Source organism: Podarcis pityusensis (assembly GCF_964106645.2).
Source record: "Podarcis pityusensis genome assembly, chromosome: 4".
NCBI lineage: Eukaryota > Metazoa > Chordata > Lepidosauria > Squamata > Lacertidae > Podarcis > Podarcis pityusensis.
The window spans coordinates 71,386,536-71,403,990 of record NC_138027.1 but is presented as its reverse complement, the minus strand read 5'-3'; the positions used below and the strand labels follow the sequence as shown (position 1 = coordinate 71,403,990).

The window sequence follows — 17,455 nt, the reverse complement described above, 5'->3', positions numbered from 1 at the left end:
GAAAGTGTAGTATATAATTAATTTATTTTTTAAAAAATAAAGTTAAGAAAATCTCTCTGAGAATTTGTAAGACATGTTAATCTAGTGATACCCTGATTATTGAATGCTCTGCTGCAGAAGGTCTGTTGGACTTTGTTATCTTTCTCATGCTATGTGAAACCTTCTTAATAAATAAATATACATACATACATTTTAATCCATGTTGCATGTATGTATAGCAGTTAACCAAACAGACTAAAAACTGAAAATGTTAATCATGGTTGGTACCACTAGTCATGTTCAAAATTTCATTCTCTGCCCTCTTCCCATCATACTTGCATACCTCCCAAAATAATAAAGTAAAATAAAATATCAGTTAAAAAAAAGAGCTTACCTATCAACCAGCTTTTTAGCAAATCCAAAATCGGTGAGTTTTATATGCCCCTCTTTGTCTAATAAAATATTTTCAGGCTTTAAGTCTCTGTAAACAATTTCTTTTGAGTGAAGATATTCTATTGCACAAATAATCTCTGCAGAGTAAAACAGTCCAGTGCTGTTATTAAAGCGTCCCATGTTGCGCAGATAACTAAAAAGTTCACCCCCAGGTACATATTCCATCAGCATATATAGAAAGCGTTCATCATGGTAAGTCCAAAATCTGCAATGAAAGAGATACATGTTTTAAAAAATACTAAGAGAACAACTTGTCAGATAAGCATAAAATGATTTTTTTTTTTAAGGGTTCGAAATATGAATGAAAAGCTTCCAGTATTCAAAACAGAAGATGTAGTGAAGCACAAGCTCAGCAGTGTGGTCATGAGAAACTGTTCTGCCACCCAAGGTCTGAAACCCCTCAAGATATTTCCGGCATTTGTGGAGGTCCCGACACTAGACCTCAATTGACTCATGGAGCTCCTGTGGGTTGATAGATACATCACAGCTCAAAATGGAAGAGAAGCCACAGCAAAAAGCAGCTGGGGGATTTTGGGGAAAACGTCACACATGGCAGCTCTGTGAATTCTCAATTGGTTTAGAAAGGGTTGAATTACAGCTATGGGTTAATCGCCTATGCATTTTGGCATCACAAATGAAGTGCCACCACCAGTATAAACAGGGGAAAGACCTAAAAGAAACAGACTGCTAAGGAATTTTGAGGCCATTCTTCAGGTGTCATTGCCAAGGAATTGATCATGTAGTTGTATACTGCTTTTAAGCCATTTTGGCAAATAAATGGCATATAAAAGTAAAGTAAAAGTAAAAGTAAAAACAAAACAAAACAGTAACAGCAGCAGCAGCAAAAGCAGCAGCTACAGCAGAAGGGGAATTTCAGTCACAACACCCAGACAATGCACATTTCTTTCCTCTAACATTTCATTATAATCTGCTCTAGATCTAAATTGTATTTTTTTTATTTGTGACTTGTTTTTATGTTGCTTATATACATTAGTCTATCAAACTGTTTTACTGTATCTGTTTTTAGATTTGCTTTTATTCTTCTTGTGTGAGCCATCCCGAAATTTGTTTTGTAAGGCTTTATGCAAACACTTGGAAATGGATTATTATTAGTAGTAGATTGCATTGAGAAAAGATCATTTATTTTTATTTTTCTGGCCTGAGGAATTTCTATACTTTGTTAATTAAGGAGTAATTTTCATCCTTGCTGCTGTTTAACCTGGGAAACTTATTGACATGTAAATAAAAAGCTATATACTGGGAGGGGAGAGAAAGCAAGCAGATACAGGTTCAATACACCCGATACAGGTTATATCCACTTTTGGCTAGCATAAAGCGCAAGGTAGGACACACCTTTTTTTGCTGGTCCTACCTACCTATGGTAGCGCTTTGTGCTCTACCCTAGTCTGTTGTTTGAGGGTCTCCCAATCTTCAGGAACAGTTTTTCAGGGGTGCAGCAGCTATAATGGGTAAAGGGAATGAGTAAAAACAGGATGCATCATCTGGTATGAGTTCTGTTTGCTTGAGGTTCCTAGTGGATGTGCTTTCTGCTGGCACAAAGCTGTCCACTAGAAACAATCCTATAACTCTTCAGTCATCAGGTGCTTCTCTGCTTTATGTTTTCTCTTGCCACTCTACCTCTTTCAAAACTCTTTCACCCATAATTGCTTAACAGGTTGTCATGAAAAACTAGTTGTGGTGAGCTCAGAATTAATGCGTTCATTTCCCCCTGGTTTAATTAACTTGGGAGTCTTTACTTGAACACTGGACAGGACTTTTCATTTTAACTGGGTTTGCTTTGTATTCTCTTCCTCCCCTTTGCCTTATCAGGAAGCAATCTTGCTATGTCGAAATTACTTTTGCAATACGTACCCACACCCCTTCTGTTCCTATCAGTTTTCAGTGAAATGCTGACATTTCCGGTGGCATGCATTACTCCACCCTTTACCACAAGATATTCAAAACAAGCAATGAAGCATATGCACAGGGATCAGATTTCATGCAGTTTTCAAACGCAGGGAAACAGAGTGGCATGTTAAATCCACTGTACCATCAGCAAGTGCAATGGTCAATATTAAAGTCCTCCATGGACTGCTGCCACATTTCCTCTGGGGTCAGGGTAGAACCAAAGTCCTTTCTTTGCCAATGAAGGCTATCAACAACTCTTAGGTTGCTCTATTAAACACATGAAAGAACATAGGGATGCATGACCAAAAATGAGCTTATGATTTGTCAGAGATGCATCAAAGACTGTGAGAGATGAATAAAATTCTGCCTAGAATGCACTGATTCCCCCTTCTTTCTGCAGCACTCTGTTCACCCCCCCCACCCCAAAATATGTTCAAGAAGGTTGAGGGATCTCTGGAACACTGTAGTAGTAGAAGTATTTGAATAATTAGCATACAAGACCACATCGTTAATAGCTATAGGAATCATCCTAATTTGAAGGGTGGCAGCTTCCATTAATACGTCACCAGCTGTGGCATATTTCCCCCCTACTATAGTTTTTGTTTGCTTGCTTGCTTAACCTCGACAGCTGTTGGTGCAGTTTGTGAACACTTGCACCTTAGTAAAAAGGCAATGGAACATTCTGAAGTGGAATCAAGCACACAACAGGCAGGCACAACTACTACATCATGTTGTGCATGCTCCAAGGAGCAGTTCTTCATCAAATACATTTTCTGTAACACATTTTGTTTCCTAGCTTTTCTAGATTATCTTCCCCCTTTAAAAAATATGAACACAGTATTGTTTAAGTATTTCTTCAAAAGGAGGATAAAACAAGTGTAGCATTTGCCACCCAAAAGACTTTGAATTAATCCAAACTGATGAGAGATCGAATGCTAGAATTGAACATTATGCCACAAAAGCTATAAAACGGGGGGAGGGGGGGAATTGGGAGAGAAGAGAGCTTACAATCTGATCAGAAATGGATGATTCACTTCTTTCAAGACCGCTTTTTCATTGTGCACATGCTGTTCTTGTTTTAGTCGAATGACATCTGGAATGCTCATTACTTTCAATGCAAAGTAGCATTTGGCTGATTTCTCTTTCACCAGATGAACCCGCCCAAAAGTACCTGTCCCTGAAAATTAAAGAGCAAAATGTGTCAGTTGCAAAGAACATTATCTTGCAGTTAAGATGTATAAGGAATGTACAAATGCAAGAAATCAATATAAAAGCAAGTGGTAGGCATTATATATTCCTTCATAGCTTTGGCCCTTCTAATCCTAAATACTTCATGACAATTTTAACAGGGAACAGGCTAAACAGTCAGCTCCACCTACTCCCTCACATCTACAGAAATCAAGGCAAAGAACTCTTTACCCCCCTCCTCCATCAACAGTGGCTACAGCCCTTCCTTCAGATACCTCTACTGCCCACTGCCCTTCCCTAGGCTTTGGGTTTGTGAATGGATGTGAGCATATCAGATACCTAAGAAGCTACCATATACCAAGTTGGACCACTGGTGCATCCACATCAGGAGTAGACAAGTAGACCATCAGATGTTGTGGACTATAACTCCCATCACCCATGTTATTGGCTGTACTGACTGGGACCGATATAGTCCAAAACATCTGGAAGGGATTAAGTTGGCTATACCCCCAATTTACACTTATTGGTAGCAGCTCTCCAGGGTTTTTGACAGGACTCATTCCTAGTCCTCCTTGGAGATGTTGGGGCATTTTAAATGCTGGGTTTGTGAGCAATAGACCTCTATAATAGCGAGAATGTATATAACCATATTTCTCTTGCTTGCTGTTCATACTAAGAAGAGGTACCTGAAATGCTTTTTAACTTTCTCTCTGGTCAGGCTAGTTATCAGCATGCTGACAAGCACACAGGGTGGCTTTGTCTGCACAAAAATCTGTGTTCCTCTTTCTGTACGGGAAGGAGTGTTGTAGCAGCAGGGAGGGATCGGAAATGAGAAGAGCTAAATGCAACCATTTATGTTTTCTCCCTCACTCTAGAAATTGCTGCTCAGAGTAAAGTTGCACATTGCATATATTTTGTATTATCTATCTGGAATTAAGCATTTTGTGGAGTCTGATGAAAATGAAAAAAAGCATTGCAAGACATTGTGCATTTAAATATTTATACCGTGCTTGTTAACTGAGGTCCTTGCAGCAGCTTACAAAATATCTAAAACACAATGAAACAAGCTAGTAGCACAACTGTTAGTAATGCTGGGCAAATGCATGTAAAAGCTTTCCTCCCAGTCCAACTGCCACTCAGCAGCCTGGAAATACCTCCACTGTTGGAGGCAGCATGTCTCTGAATATGAGCTGCTGGGAACCACCAGTGGAAAGTATGCTGCTGAGCTCAGGTGCTGCTTGTGAGCTTCACACAGGAATCTGGTTGGCTGTTGCGAGGAAAGCATGCTGGACTAGACGGACCACTGGCTAATCCAGCAGGCTTTTCCTATGCTCTTATTGCTGCAAGATGGGCCAACAGCCAGATGTTAATTTCTCACTGAGCTGCTATGGTCTGGCCCTAGTGGCAGCTGAACAATGCATTTGGGGAGCCAAGCTGCCATAACCCTCTTCAAAGTCCTCAGACTATTATTTTCCGTGTCAAACATATATTGCCCATAGATTGGATATCCACCCTCAAGTATCGCTTGCAGAGCAATATCCCTTGGTTATTTTTCACTTTCTTCACAATTCTCTCAACAAATCCAATTAATTTAAGGAGGAGCAGATGGAACAGCTTCTGTACACCAGCATTAAAAAGACACACAGAGAGACAAAGAAAATCTGCAGTTGGATTTAGTTAGCAAGCATTCGAGTAGATGAGCAGCACACTGTTATAAGAAGAAGAAGAAGAAGAGTTTGGATTTGATATCCCGCCTTTCACTCCCTTTAAGGAGTCTCAAAGCGGCTAACATTCTCCTTTCCCTTCCTCCCCCACAACAAACACTCTGTGAGGTGAGTGGGGCTGAGAGACTTCAAAGAAGTGTGACTGGCCCAAGGTCACCCAGCAGCTGCATGTGGAGGAGCGGAGACGCGAACCCGGTTCCCCAGATTACGAGACTACCGCTCTTAACCACTACACCACAGAGCAGCCTATGACTGTCTTTCGCTAGCTAAGAAACTCAAGAGGCATGCTTCTGAAGTGAGATGCATTCCATTTGAAAACAGCTAGCTGTCTACAGAGCACTTAATACCATGGATAAGGTTATCAGTTGAAGAGGTACAAAACCAAACTAGGAGCAAAGCAGGCAAGATCTAAGCATTCTAATTTAAAAGCACTTGAGAGTCCATATCACAATGAGGTATGTTTCCTAGTTATGAGTAGAGTAAACCCTGATTCATACAAATAGCAATGTAGTGGCGGTTTTAAGTGGAACCACAGACAAGCTGCTCTGTGCAGAAACCTGATCACATTAAATGATTCAGCACCCGGTTCTAGCATCAGGCAGAAAACGTTCCTCCATAATCAGGCCTTTGACTGATTAAACAATCTATGGACTCTTAAATGTGTTTGTGGAATTGTTCTTTTGGTTTTTCTGTTTGCTTGTTTTTATTATGTTAACTTCTTTTGTATTTACATTTTTTACTTTTATGCTGTAAACTGCCCTGTGATTTTTGGATGAAGGGTGGTATAAAAATTTAATAAAATAAATAAATACTGCCATCTCTTTTCTTGGATTGTAGCGATGTGTCGGAAATAAAGCCTAGTTCTGGCTTCCCAAACTTCTTAGACTCAATGACCCATTGATGAGCTTGTAAAGTTGTCATCAACCTCAACCCAAATTCTTAGGAATGTACATGAAATAGGCAAGAAATATCTATCCATCTATCTATCTATAATCAATGTTTATTAATCACCAATCACGAATAAAAATGTGTGTGTTTTACATACACATGCACATATATATGGAAGTAAAACAAGTGAAAATAATGATACCGTATTTTTCATATTCCCTAATGAGATAGAAGATAGAGGTTCCTTTTGTACATGCGCTTGCCCTCTATTTCCAAGGCTCATAGTTCCTAATTAAAATTTTCACAGTATACTTTTTTTCTACCCCGTGCCCTTTTTAACACTCCACCCCCATTTCATCCCCTGCCCAGTCCCACTGTCCCCAGGGAGTCAATATCAACCACTTTTGGAAACCCTAAAATAGATGGAATAGACAGATGACAAAAGTCTTGGTTTGAAAATGAATTCATAGGAAATTATGGATGTATTCTGTACTTATAGCACCCATTACAACACAAAAGGCCAGGGGATGTCATATAATGTACTTCCTGTCTTGCCAGCTTCATATTGATAGCTGAGAATACAGCAGCAACTTATTACACCATTGTTTACCTCATTAGGAAGTTTCTTTGTTTTATACTTGTACTATATTTTTATGCATACACAGAGTGAGATCTTTAATACTTTTTTTAAAAAAGGTATTAATGCTGAATGCAAGATTTAAGCTAGTGATTATAATCTTCTGAAGCACATCAAAATCCTGTTCTCTAAAATAAGGTAGTTCAAATTAATGAGGACAGAAGCTGAAAGCAGAAGCTTCCCTGAGGCAAACATCAAGGTTTAAAAGGGCACATTCATCTTCCACCCCACCCACATATTAATTCTTAAAAATACAGCATCGTCAGTTATCCATAGCTATAATGCAAGTACATAGAGGGGGAACATCTATGTGAAGCTGCACAGACAGATGGATAAGAGCTTAACTCTTGGGGCATTTTCAGCCCCAAGTGGAAAGCTCCACCCTATGAAGTCAAATCATAACTCTGATTAAGACTCTTCAACTTAAAAGATTAAACAGAATCTCACCACAGACTGATCCTGAGGTGAAGATTTCCTGCTATGCAACTTAGCTAGATTTGCTATATGAATCTACATGTTTAAATTTTTTAGCTTGCTTCTCTCAGTTGTATACTTTTAAAATGGTTTTCAATGAAGTACAATGCATGCATGATAAAACAGTTGTCTATATACCAACTACTCCCAAGAAATAAGTTATTATGCTTTAAAACAGAGGTGTACAATCTAAGGTCGCAGGGAGAAAATGTTGCCCTTGGTCTAGCTTCGTGATGGTAGCTAGGAAAAGGGGGTGTCACAGAGAAAGTGGGGTGGCAGAGAGAAGACGGGGGCACTGCATACTTTTGCCTCCATCATTGGTTTCAGCCCATTCCATCATGGACATGCAATCTGCACCCTTGACAGATCATCATGAAGGGGTGTGTGGCCTTCTTCACACCTACATAAAAATCAGGACCACACAAATGTATCTCCCTCTATGCAGAACTGCTAAAGAGTTATTTAACACACTTGTGAAGAAATAAACGGGAAAACTATAGCCATGCAAAGTCATGGAATACTGAAAAAGCCTCTATATGCAAACTGATTTGACAGCAGTAGCTTATCACATCCTGCTTGAGCTACAGTGCTTTGATTTAAACATAGAACTATAAACAGCATTCAGAAAAGGCTTCTTAACATATTCAACTATGTCATCTAACTACCCTGGGAAATTGAACATGTGATTAAATCCCTTAATACTGTTGTCACGTTGCATGCAGATACCAGTAAACAACCTTGTTTTCACGGTGGGCTTGCAACAAAATAATAATTTGGTCAACACTGTATCTGAGTAACACAACTGAAACAATGATCTATGCCGTTGTGAGTCCCTTACAGATTTAAATAGTGGAAGAGTTAAGTGTTCAACTTTTTAAACATAGTAGTTCTGCTGCCAATTGTTAAGTAGAAACTTAAAAAAAAATAAAAAATTACATAGTAGCAAAGCAGTGTGAAGAAGTTGTTAAGAGAAATGCATGGAAGTGCACAGGTTTGTTACAGAAGCATTTGCAGAAATATATGTGCAAGTCAAATGATGCCAGCAGTCCTATGTTTATAGGATTCTGTGATTTAGGAAACACTAAAACAAGACACTTTATGTGAGCCTCTTAATTTGCAAGAGTCTGAATGTGCAAACCAATAATTCTCATAGGTCATCTAGTCCAAACCCTGCAATGCAGGAATCTTTTGCCTAACATTGCCTTGAATCCATGACCCTGAGATTAGGAATCTCATGCTCTATCAACTGGTAGATGCCAGAAATGTCAGCCTTTGCTTCCCTCTGAGATGGTCATAATAGGAATATGTTTGTGACAAGTCCCATGGCATGAAGTTTTGCTTTTGCAACTAGTTATACAGTGGTACCTTGGGTTACATATGCTTCAGGTTACATACGGCTTCAGGTTACAGACTCCGCTAACCCGGAAATAGTATCTTGGGTTAAGAACTTTGCTTCAGAATGAGAACAGAAATCGGGCTCCGGCAGCGTGGCGGCAGCAGGATGCCCCATTAGCTAAAGTGGTGCTTCAGGTTAATAACAGTTTCAGGTTAAGAACGGACCTCCGGAATGAATTAAGTACTTAACCTGAGGTACCACTGTATTACCATCCTTCTTCCAGCAGAGCATTCCTAAATGATGGATACTGAAATACTTGCTCCAAGCAAGGTTCTAATACCCTTCTATTAAATAAAAATAGCTTTGCTATTTATAAATCTACAGAAACAATTTGACAGGTTATTTCAGACACGTGGCACACCACCTTGCTTTCTATCCTCTAGGGGTGGAAGAGAAGCCAGTAGCCATGCAAGAATACACAACCATCCCAAGCAGCCTTCTGCCTGACGAGAGAGACCAAACAAGGTCATGGTCTTGAAAACAAACCTATTACTGCTATACTGACTACTGAAAAAATGTCTGTGTCAGAGCCAATATTAACACAGAAAAAGCATACAACAAGCAAACTCTTTTGTACAGAATTCAGTTTTATCTTGAAGACTTCAGCCAATTACACTCAATCCTATTTTCCTCTGAGGAAAATGCATCCAAGAAGTTATTAAATTTGCCTACAGCAAAGTGGCTACTTTAATGACAAAGTAGGAGACAACAATGGTCCCTCACACACCTTTCAAAACTTGTGATTTTAATTGTATGCTTGTTGAAAGCCTCAAGCATTAGTGTCACTATTTTTTTTTACTTTTACAGAGGGTGCTGCAATAAACTGCTGCTTTAAACATACTGTAAACATTTTAGCTAAGTGGAGAGCATTGATGCTCACAGGAATGTGCAAGACATTGATGCTGAAAGCATTTAGCATACCTTCTTTTACTCACCTTGCTTTCCCCCTCCACCCAGCACTCAAATTTCTAATCTCTATGGGACTGTCTTGCATAACATAGTTATATGGTTACGAAGCCAGACTCTGATAAGGTTCACAGTGCTGTGGGATGGAAGAATGCAGTTTCTTACTTGCCATTATAAACTAAGCCAAATAAGGTTTTCACGCATTACTAGTACTAAGGAACAGGTACACAGTCTGGGGTGATCCTGAACCCAACGTTATTATTACTTGAAGCCCATGTGGCCTTAGTGGTTAGGAGTGCCTTTGGCTAGATTTGGCTGATAAGACAGCTACAGCCATTGCTGGTCTGAGGCATCTTAACCACCGTGGTCCTGGCACTGTATGCTCTGTATGGTGCTTCCCTTGGGATACCCTCTCAACACAATATAACCCCTCAGCAAAGAGAGCTGGACTGACTGCCAATTCTAGAACTTCACCATGGTTTGCTTTAATTGATCAGACCTAGAATGTTAATTCAGGCACAGATCTGCTCTACATCTTCCGCTGTGAAGAAAGTCGCTAATAATTCATTCAGCTTCTCTGCAATCCCCTTTAGCACACCTATGACTTCCTCATCGTTCAAAGGTACAACTGTCTCCCTAGTTCTTCCCATGCTAACACAGAGTAAATAAATAGTGTTTTGTTGGCGGTCTTCATGCTTCTATTATTCTATTTGGCATTCCTTATTGTCTCCTTGCATTTCTTTTTCCAAAGTATGTGGTAACTTTCATTTTCGTCATTGGAACATGATTTGCATTGGGGCCTGGCATCACCACCCACACCAATTCTGTGGTAGAGCGTGCCACTTTGGGGATTTTTTAACTTGTTGGGATTGCAACAGAGTGACACTGCATCCAGGATACCCTACCCTATCCTTTCTATAGAGTTTGTATTCAGAGAAAACTATGTTCCACTGCTTCTCTCCATTCCACAAGGTTCCTGTTATGAGCACTATTTCTGTGTTCCTCTCTAAGATGAAGAATTCCAACCTCCTATCCAGCAACCAGCTTAGAGTCAGTGTCAACATTTCACTTCCTACATTGAAATTTCAATGAACAGTGTGTGTGTGTGTGTGTGTGTGTTGTTGCTAGAAAGGGACATAATGGGACATAATGTTGGGTCAGCTAAATCGGGGCTTGTAAGCTTGCAAATATGTGATTGATATGGTTGCCGCATTCAGGAACCTTAAAGAGAAATATGCTCCTAAGCTTGATAAATTGGTAAGATCCCCCACTATGCAAATTGTCTACAGCACATATAAGACTGGAAAACTGAAAACTGAATTAGAAATCTGAAATCAATGAACTCATCTGAATTAGAAGAATCCTTTCTTAGAATAGTTATTTTTACACCAGAATATCTGACCTAATAATCTTAAATGGGTCCTTGAGAAAGCAAACACAAGTCTTGGAATGTACAAAGGCTTTTTATTACTGTTGAAGAGCAATAAAAAACCACTTTGTATTATACGGGAACAATGTTCTGCTTTGCCAGTGTTATAAGGAAGCTAATCTTTTTTTAAAAAAAGAAGAAGCTTAAAATATTATAAAAGTTTATCTTCATTTTAATCAAGCACAAGCATGGGAAACAAGTTCTATCACAAGTATTTTAATTTAGTACTTAATGAGGAACTACTGGTATTTTCAGTTTGCTTTGTAAACTGCTGAATGTTGACAGCTCTCAACCATTCCAGTGATATCTAACAACGTCATTTAATTATGTACTCGGAATGTAATTCCTTCATTGCTCAAACACTTCAGATGCGTGGATAGCCAGTATTGTTTACATAATAGTGTTCAGAATTGGCTCACTGAAATGTGTCTAGCCTTCGTTCATATAACAACAAGTTCTGGATATAAACAAAACATCTGCCAAAAAAACTGACCAGATCCACAATTTAGCAAGAAATATGCACTCAAGCCAGAACATATTAAGCAGTAGTGATCTTTCAGTCAGCTTAATTTGTCAAGAATTAAACAAATTTGAAGTAAAAGCATTAAGTTACAAAAACAAACAAACCAGGGATATGCAACTATAATATCATTGCCACCTGTTTTAAAATCCACATGGTTCAGGGTTAAGATTCCAAAATACATTTGAAGAACAGGGACAAATTTGTACTGCAATGAATTGGAACAGACATGAAGCACTTCTGAGAGATACACCTTGAGTTGAACAAGTGCAACTCAAAATGCTTTGCTCAACAAAATTATCACTTTGTCATCAAGATTTACATTAGCTCAGTAGTCAAGTTTGTCTACTTCAGTTCAAATGTGTTTAATGAGTAAAATCTTCTTGTGGTTGTACTACGGAGGGGGGGGGCTTTTAAAAAAGCTACTACTAGCTTTAGGAACCTACATTAAAGATGAGGAGGAAGGGCCTTATTAATTTTAAAGAGTGCTGCAATTTTTTTCAGTGAAAAATACCAAGTGGTGTTGTTTTCCAGGCACAGTCTTGAGCTAACTGAGCTGCCTTTGGGGGCCAAACTATTACACTACAGGGGACTGAATGTTTCAAAGGTGTACTAGTAGAGTGGGATGGTTATGGAAGTTTTTAGCAGCACTACACACTAATGGAAACAAAACAAAACTGCTGCCCCAACATGGTAAACAGTCCAAAACTTGGAGCAAATTTTGCATACCCCTTCAATAATGAAAAAAATAGTCACCCAAATAAGGAGGAGGAAGAAGGGAGATTTGGGGTAGCTATACATTAAAGGGCAAGGAAATCGTCCCGACAGAAGAGACTAGTACAGTGGTACCTCGGGTTAAGTACTTAATTCGTTCTGGAGGTCCATTCTTAACCTGAAACTGTTCTTAACCTGAAGCACCACTTTGGCTAATGGGGCCTCCTGCTGCTGCCACGCCACTGGAGCATGATTTCTTTTCTTATCCTGAAGCAAATTTCTTAACTTGAAACACTTTTTCTGGGTTAGCGGAGTCTGTAACCTGAAGCGTATGTAACCTGAAGCGTATGTAACCCGAAATACCACTGTACATAGAAAAGGAACGCAAATTTGAACATCAGCTTCACTGACTGCTTCTTCATTGGAATGCCAGATGCAGTCACATGGCCATATGTGATCACATAGTTCTAAAGGTGGGAACAGACTAACAGTGCTATGGTACTATGAAGAGCCAAAGGAAACAGTGGACAGACTAAGAAAAATAATGTACTGCAAACACTATGAAGCCATTCAGGACTATTTCAATCACTCGGCTTTCAGATATGTGAGTGCATGAAGAAGCGACTGCCACAGCAGGGGGAAGGAGTGGCCATCACACAGTCCCCTTTGATATATCAGGCAAAGTGCTGTGCAAACAAGACAGTGCGAATGTAAAAAAAAGGAAGAAGTATGTACTATGCACGAATAGCTGAAATGAACACACCACTGAAATAATATTCCATACATCATTCTCAGCTAAATATGGAGGGTGTAGCTCTAACCTAATCACAACCAGTAGGCCAGGAAGAGTGGCATGGATAGTCAGTTGCAATTTCCCACTACTGCTTCAAAGCTCAAGCCTAAACTATGCCTGATGGACTGTAAGCTATTTCCACTGCAAGGGGAGGCAGGTGTGGAGTAGTTTCCCCAAATGAATCACCTAAAACTTTATGGCCGTACGATCCGTTCATAACCCTGGAAACTACCTCCAGTCTCAACCAAGGTGGGCTTCACAGACACCTTCCTATTCATGCTATCGTGGGGTTTTCCCATCCAGACTGGCCCTTCAGCTGAAGCTGATAGAAGCCAGACCACAAACACCACCTGGAAGAAACAATACCAGCCTAATAGCCAAAAAGAATTTTTTAAAACCCTTCCCATCTTTTATGCAGAGTGATTAGTCACAGTCTTTGTTGCCTAAGTGGCTATATGGGGTCAGTTATATCAACTGGCATCCAAGTCTTGCAAGACCGTGGCTAATTGCACCCTAGAGCTTTGCTATATGCCGTGGCGGAGCTAGCTGCTCCGGCACCCGGAGTGGTGCACATGCTGGGTGGGGCTAGCTGCCCATGGGGGTGCACCGGTGGTGGCTAGCCTCCCGGGGCAGCACCGCCCACAGTGATGTCACCCCTCCTCAGGGATGATACCCAGGGTGGACCGCCCCCACTGCATCCTCCTTGCTCTGCCTCTGGCTACATGGGGCCAAAGCAAAGCCATTATTTCCCTAGGCCCCATCTTTCCCTCCATGCAGGCTCTGCTAATAGAGGAATGGGCCCTCTTTCCTCAAAAGCATCAGAGAGATTTTGTAGTTGATCCAATGTCCCAAACGATCCCTTAGAACTCTTAGCCTTAAACAGGTTTTGCAGTTTCAGTGGTACCTCGGGTTAAGAACTTACCGTATTTTTCGCTCTATAAGACGCACCAGACCACAAGACGCATGTAGTGTTTGGAGGAGGAAAACAAGAAAAAAAATATTCTAAATCTCAGAAGCCAGAACAGCAAGAGGGATCACTGCGCAGCGCTCCCTCTCGCTGTTCTGGCTTCTGGGATAGCTGCGCAGCCTGCATTCGCTCCATAAGACGCACACATATTTCCCCTTACTTTTTAGGAGGGAAAAAGTGAGTCTTAAAGAGCAAAAAATATGGTAATTCGTTCTGGAGGTCCGTTCTTAACCTGAGGTACTACTTTAGCTAATGGGGCCTCCCGTTGCTGCCGCACTGCTGCCACGCAATTTCTGTTCTCATCCTGAAGCAAACTTCTTAACTCGAGGTAGTATTTCAGACACCTGAAGTGTCTGTAACCTGAAGCATCTGTAACCCGAGGTACCACTGTATTAGGGATGATGCCCTGTTGACAAACAACAATTCAGAAAGGCTAAAAATACAGCAGCATTTAAATTTTGGGGTTGTATCCAACAGTGGTGTTCTGCTATGGAGGAGTGGTTCCACTTGTGAAATGCATGGCACCTGATTTTCCATGATCCCTTCCATCCAATGCAGACCAACCTTCCTTCCCAATATACAGTTTTCCTAAAGGAGGGGGAGGGCCCTCTGGAACAGTTTGGGGTGTGGCAGAGGGCTGCCAATGGTGTGTGGAATTAGTGAAAAAGAGATGCCTCACCTTACACTAGCAGAAGCCCAATGCTTCCATGAGATACAACCAATTCTATGGTGCATTCTAGACATATTACTCTACAGAAGAGTCTTTCTATAATCTTCATCTTGTTCAGGCCATGCAATATAACTGTTGAGGACAATTTCACAGCCTGGAGTTTGTATTAAAATGACTGGACCTAATGGTCACGGGTCCCTTTACCTTTACCTTTTATATTTCAGAGGCGCTATGGAGTTTGCTAACCCTAATCCATAGGGAACAGGCTAGTCTCTTTACCAGCAGATCTTTAGTTGAGGCCTAGAATCTAGAAAACCAAACTTCCTCTGGGAACTTGGCGGCAAGTATGGTGAACTGCAACTACAATGGACTCACAGACATCATGCATGGCTGTCATATGGCTTGCCACATTTTTCTTAAGTTTGACATCCTGCTTTCATGGCTATGCTTCATTTTGTTGACCAGATCTGTCAACACCTTTCTCAGTGTTAACATCCTCAACCACAATTTGAATATACAATGCTCCAGAGTAGACATTTCCATCCCTACAAGTCACAAGTTCAAACCCAGAAAAATAGTGACCTGTTTACTGCCATCTCATTGTGCTTTGGTGTCTCATTTCACAACAGCTGAGATGTGGGAAATGGCTCTCTAGACAAATGAACTCTGATTCTTCCCTGTGACAAGTAGATATGAAAACAGGATATCAAACATAAGCAAAGTGTGACCAGTAATATGACAAGCATGTGTGATGCTGAGTTTCATTCCAATTATAATTCCTGGAAGACTGATGTCAACACAAACCATTATTAGATGCCAGGACACTAACGCACGAACAATTCTTTAATCCCTAAATTTCACTCACCATGTTACACACCCATTCATTCCATAAGAGTCCTATCCAAATGGCATTGCTATTCACACGTTCCTAAAATAAAATATTTGTTTTACACTTTGATCATAGCAACAAAGGAGGTAAAATGGCCATTTAAAAACCTCAACCTAACGTCATCTGCAAAGTCATACAACAGTGCTTTCAGACTCTTAAATAGTATCAGTGCAACATTTAACAAAAAAGATACAGCTAGACTTTGATTGGAAACTCAGAATGTTACTGAAAACTATGTGCTTTCCAGGGTCCACAACTATAGTACAGATACCCCACCCAAACGCTATTGATTTCATTTTCAAAATCTCCCCACCAACACCAGGAATAAAAGGGGGGGGGGTGCCCAATGAAGAATACTCCAAGTAAACCCAGTGAAAACGAATCAACTTCAGTAACTTAAGACAAGTTATTTCAACAGATCTACTCTTACTATGAATTAGCACTGGGTATAACTCTGAATGACTGGTTCCACACTAACTTGGTTCCTCACCACCTTCTCTTCACTTCAAATCATGCTCAATTTTGAGCAATACACATCCAACCTGCACCCAAACTGGTGTGTGTGTGTGCGCGCGTGCGCGCATGCTACAACAGGTTTGTAACAAGAGAAAGATGTGTGGATGAAAGTGGTATCTCCGTTTTGTGGGTGTCACTTCCTTACCAACTGTTTCATACTTTGCACTTTTAAATTCCCTGTTCATATTTGGTATATGTGTGTGTGTTTTTAAAACCTTCACCCTGACCATCTGTGGCTGTTTAATAACTTGCAACTTTTATATAGTTACGAGAGAGGAGTTGCTAGATCATCAGTGCCTCTTTCAAACAGGCATGTGCTGGTATCTTGTGCTAGTACACAGCATCCATATCACATATTGGAAGGGTGGGTTGCTACAGATGCACACATCCCTCACACTGCTCACCCCCTGTAAAATCCCCTGAACACTTATTTGTAGAGGAAGTCAAAAGGCCATAGAATCATGGAATTGTAACACTGAAAGGGACCACAAGGGTCATCTAGTCTGACTCCTTGCAATGCAGGCATCTTTTTGCCCACTGTGGGACTCAAACCCACAACCCTGAGACTAAGAGTTTCATCCTCTACTGACTGAGCTATCTTGTACTATTTTATACACTCCCCCTATCTATCACAAGGTCAAGACCATCCACCAATATTGTGCAACCAAACTGGCTTATAGTCTGAAACCGACGAGGGTGGCACTGTGGTCTAAAGCACTGAGCCTCTTGGGCTTGCCAATCATAAGCTATACGGTTCGAATACCCATGATGGGGTGAGCTCCCATTGCTCTGTCCCGGCTCCTGCCAAACTAGCAGTTCGAAAGCATGTCAAAGTGCAAGTAGATAAATAGGTACCACTGCAGCGGGAAGGTAAACACCATTTCTGTGTGCTCTGGTTTCCATCACAGGGTTCCGTTGTGCCAGAAGTGGTTTAGCCATGCTGGCCCCATGACTCGGAAAGCTGTCTGTGGACAAACGCCGGCTCCCTCAGCCTGAAAGCGAGATGAGCGCAGCAACCCCATAGTCACCTTTGACTGGATGTAACCGTTCAGGGGTCATTTACCTTTTTTACCTAACTCTGAAACCACTCAGAAGCTAGATGTACCTGGGCCTGTTTCAACTTATAGTATAGCACACTAGACAATCAAACTCCTGCTTATTTGCTCTTGCAAATAGACCATACTGTACCCAATGAGGGACTAAATAGAGAAAAAGAATACATTTTACATAGTAAGAGGAAGTCAACACATCAGCCTGGAGAGGGGCTCAGCAGATAACATAAGGTGGGAAAAGGTGAATGAATGCTTACGTCAATTTTTCACTTAAAGACATGTAACCTCAGAATTTTTAACTTAAAGACATGTATTTACAGAAAGAAAATATGCACAGAAGCACTATATGATT

At 40.6% G+C, this 17,455-nt stretch overlaps 1 protein-coding gene across 1 annotated transcript in view; it reads right to left on the bottom strand.

Annotated features, from left to right (window-relative positions):
- The window catches only part of PRKX (protein kinase cAMP-dependent X-linked catalytic subunit), a 59,831-nt gene that overhangs the window by 20,618 nt on the left and 21,758 nt on the right, over positions 1-17,455 (bottom strand). The window contains exons 2-3 of the mRNA XM_081001415.1: positions 3,349-3,517; positions 374-637 (exon numbers count right to left, since the gene is read on the bottom strand). Coding sequence (XP_080857541.1) covers positions 374-637; positions 3,349-3,517 — 433 coding nt within the window. The remainder of the gene's footprint in view (positions 1-373; positions 638-3,348; positions 3,518-17,455) is intronic.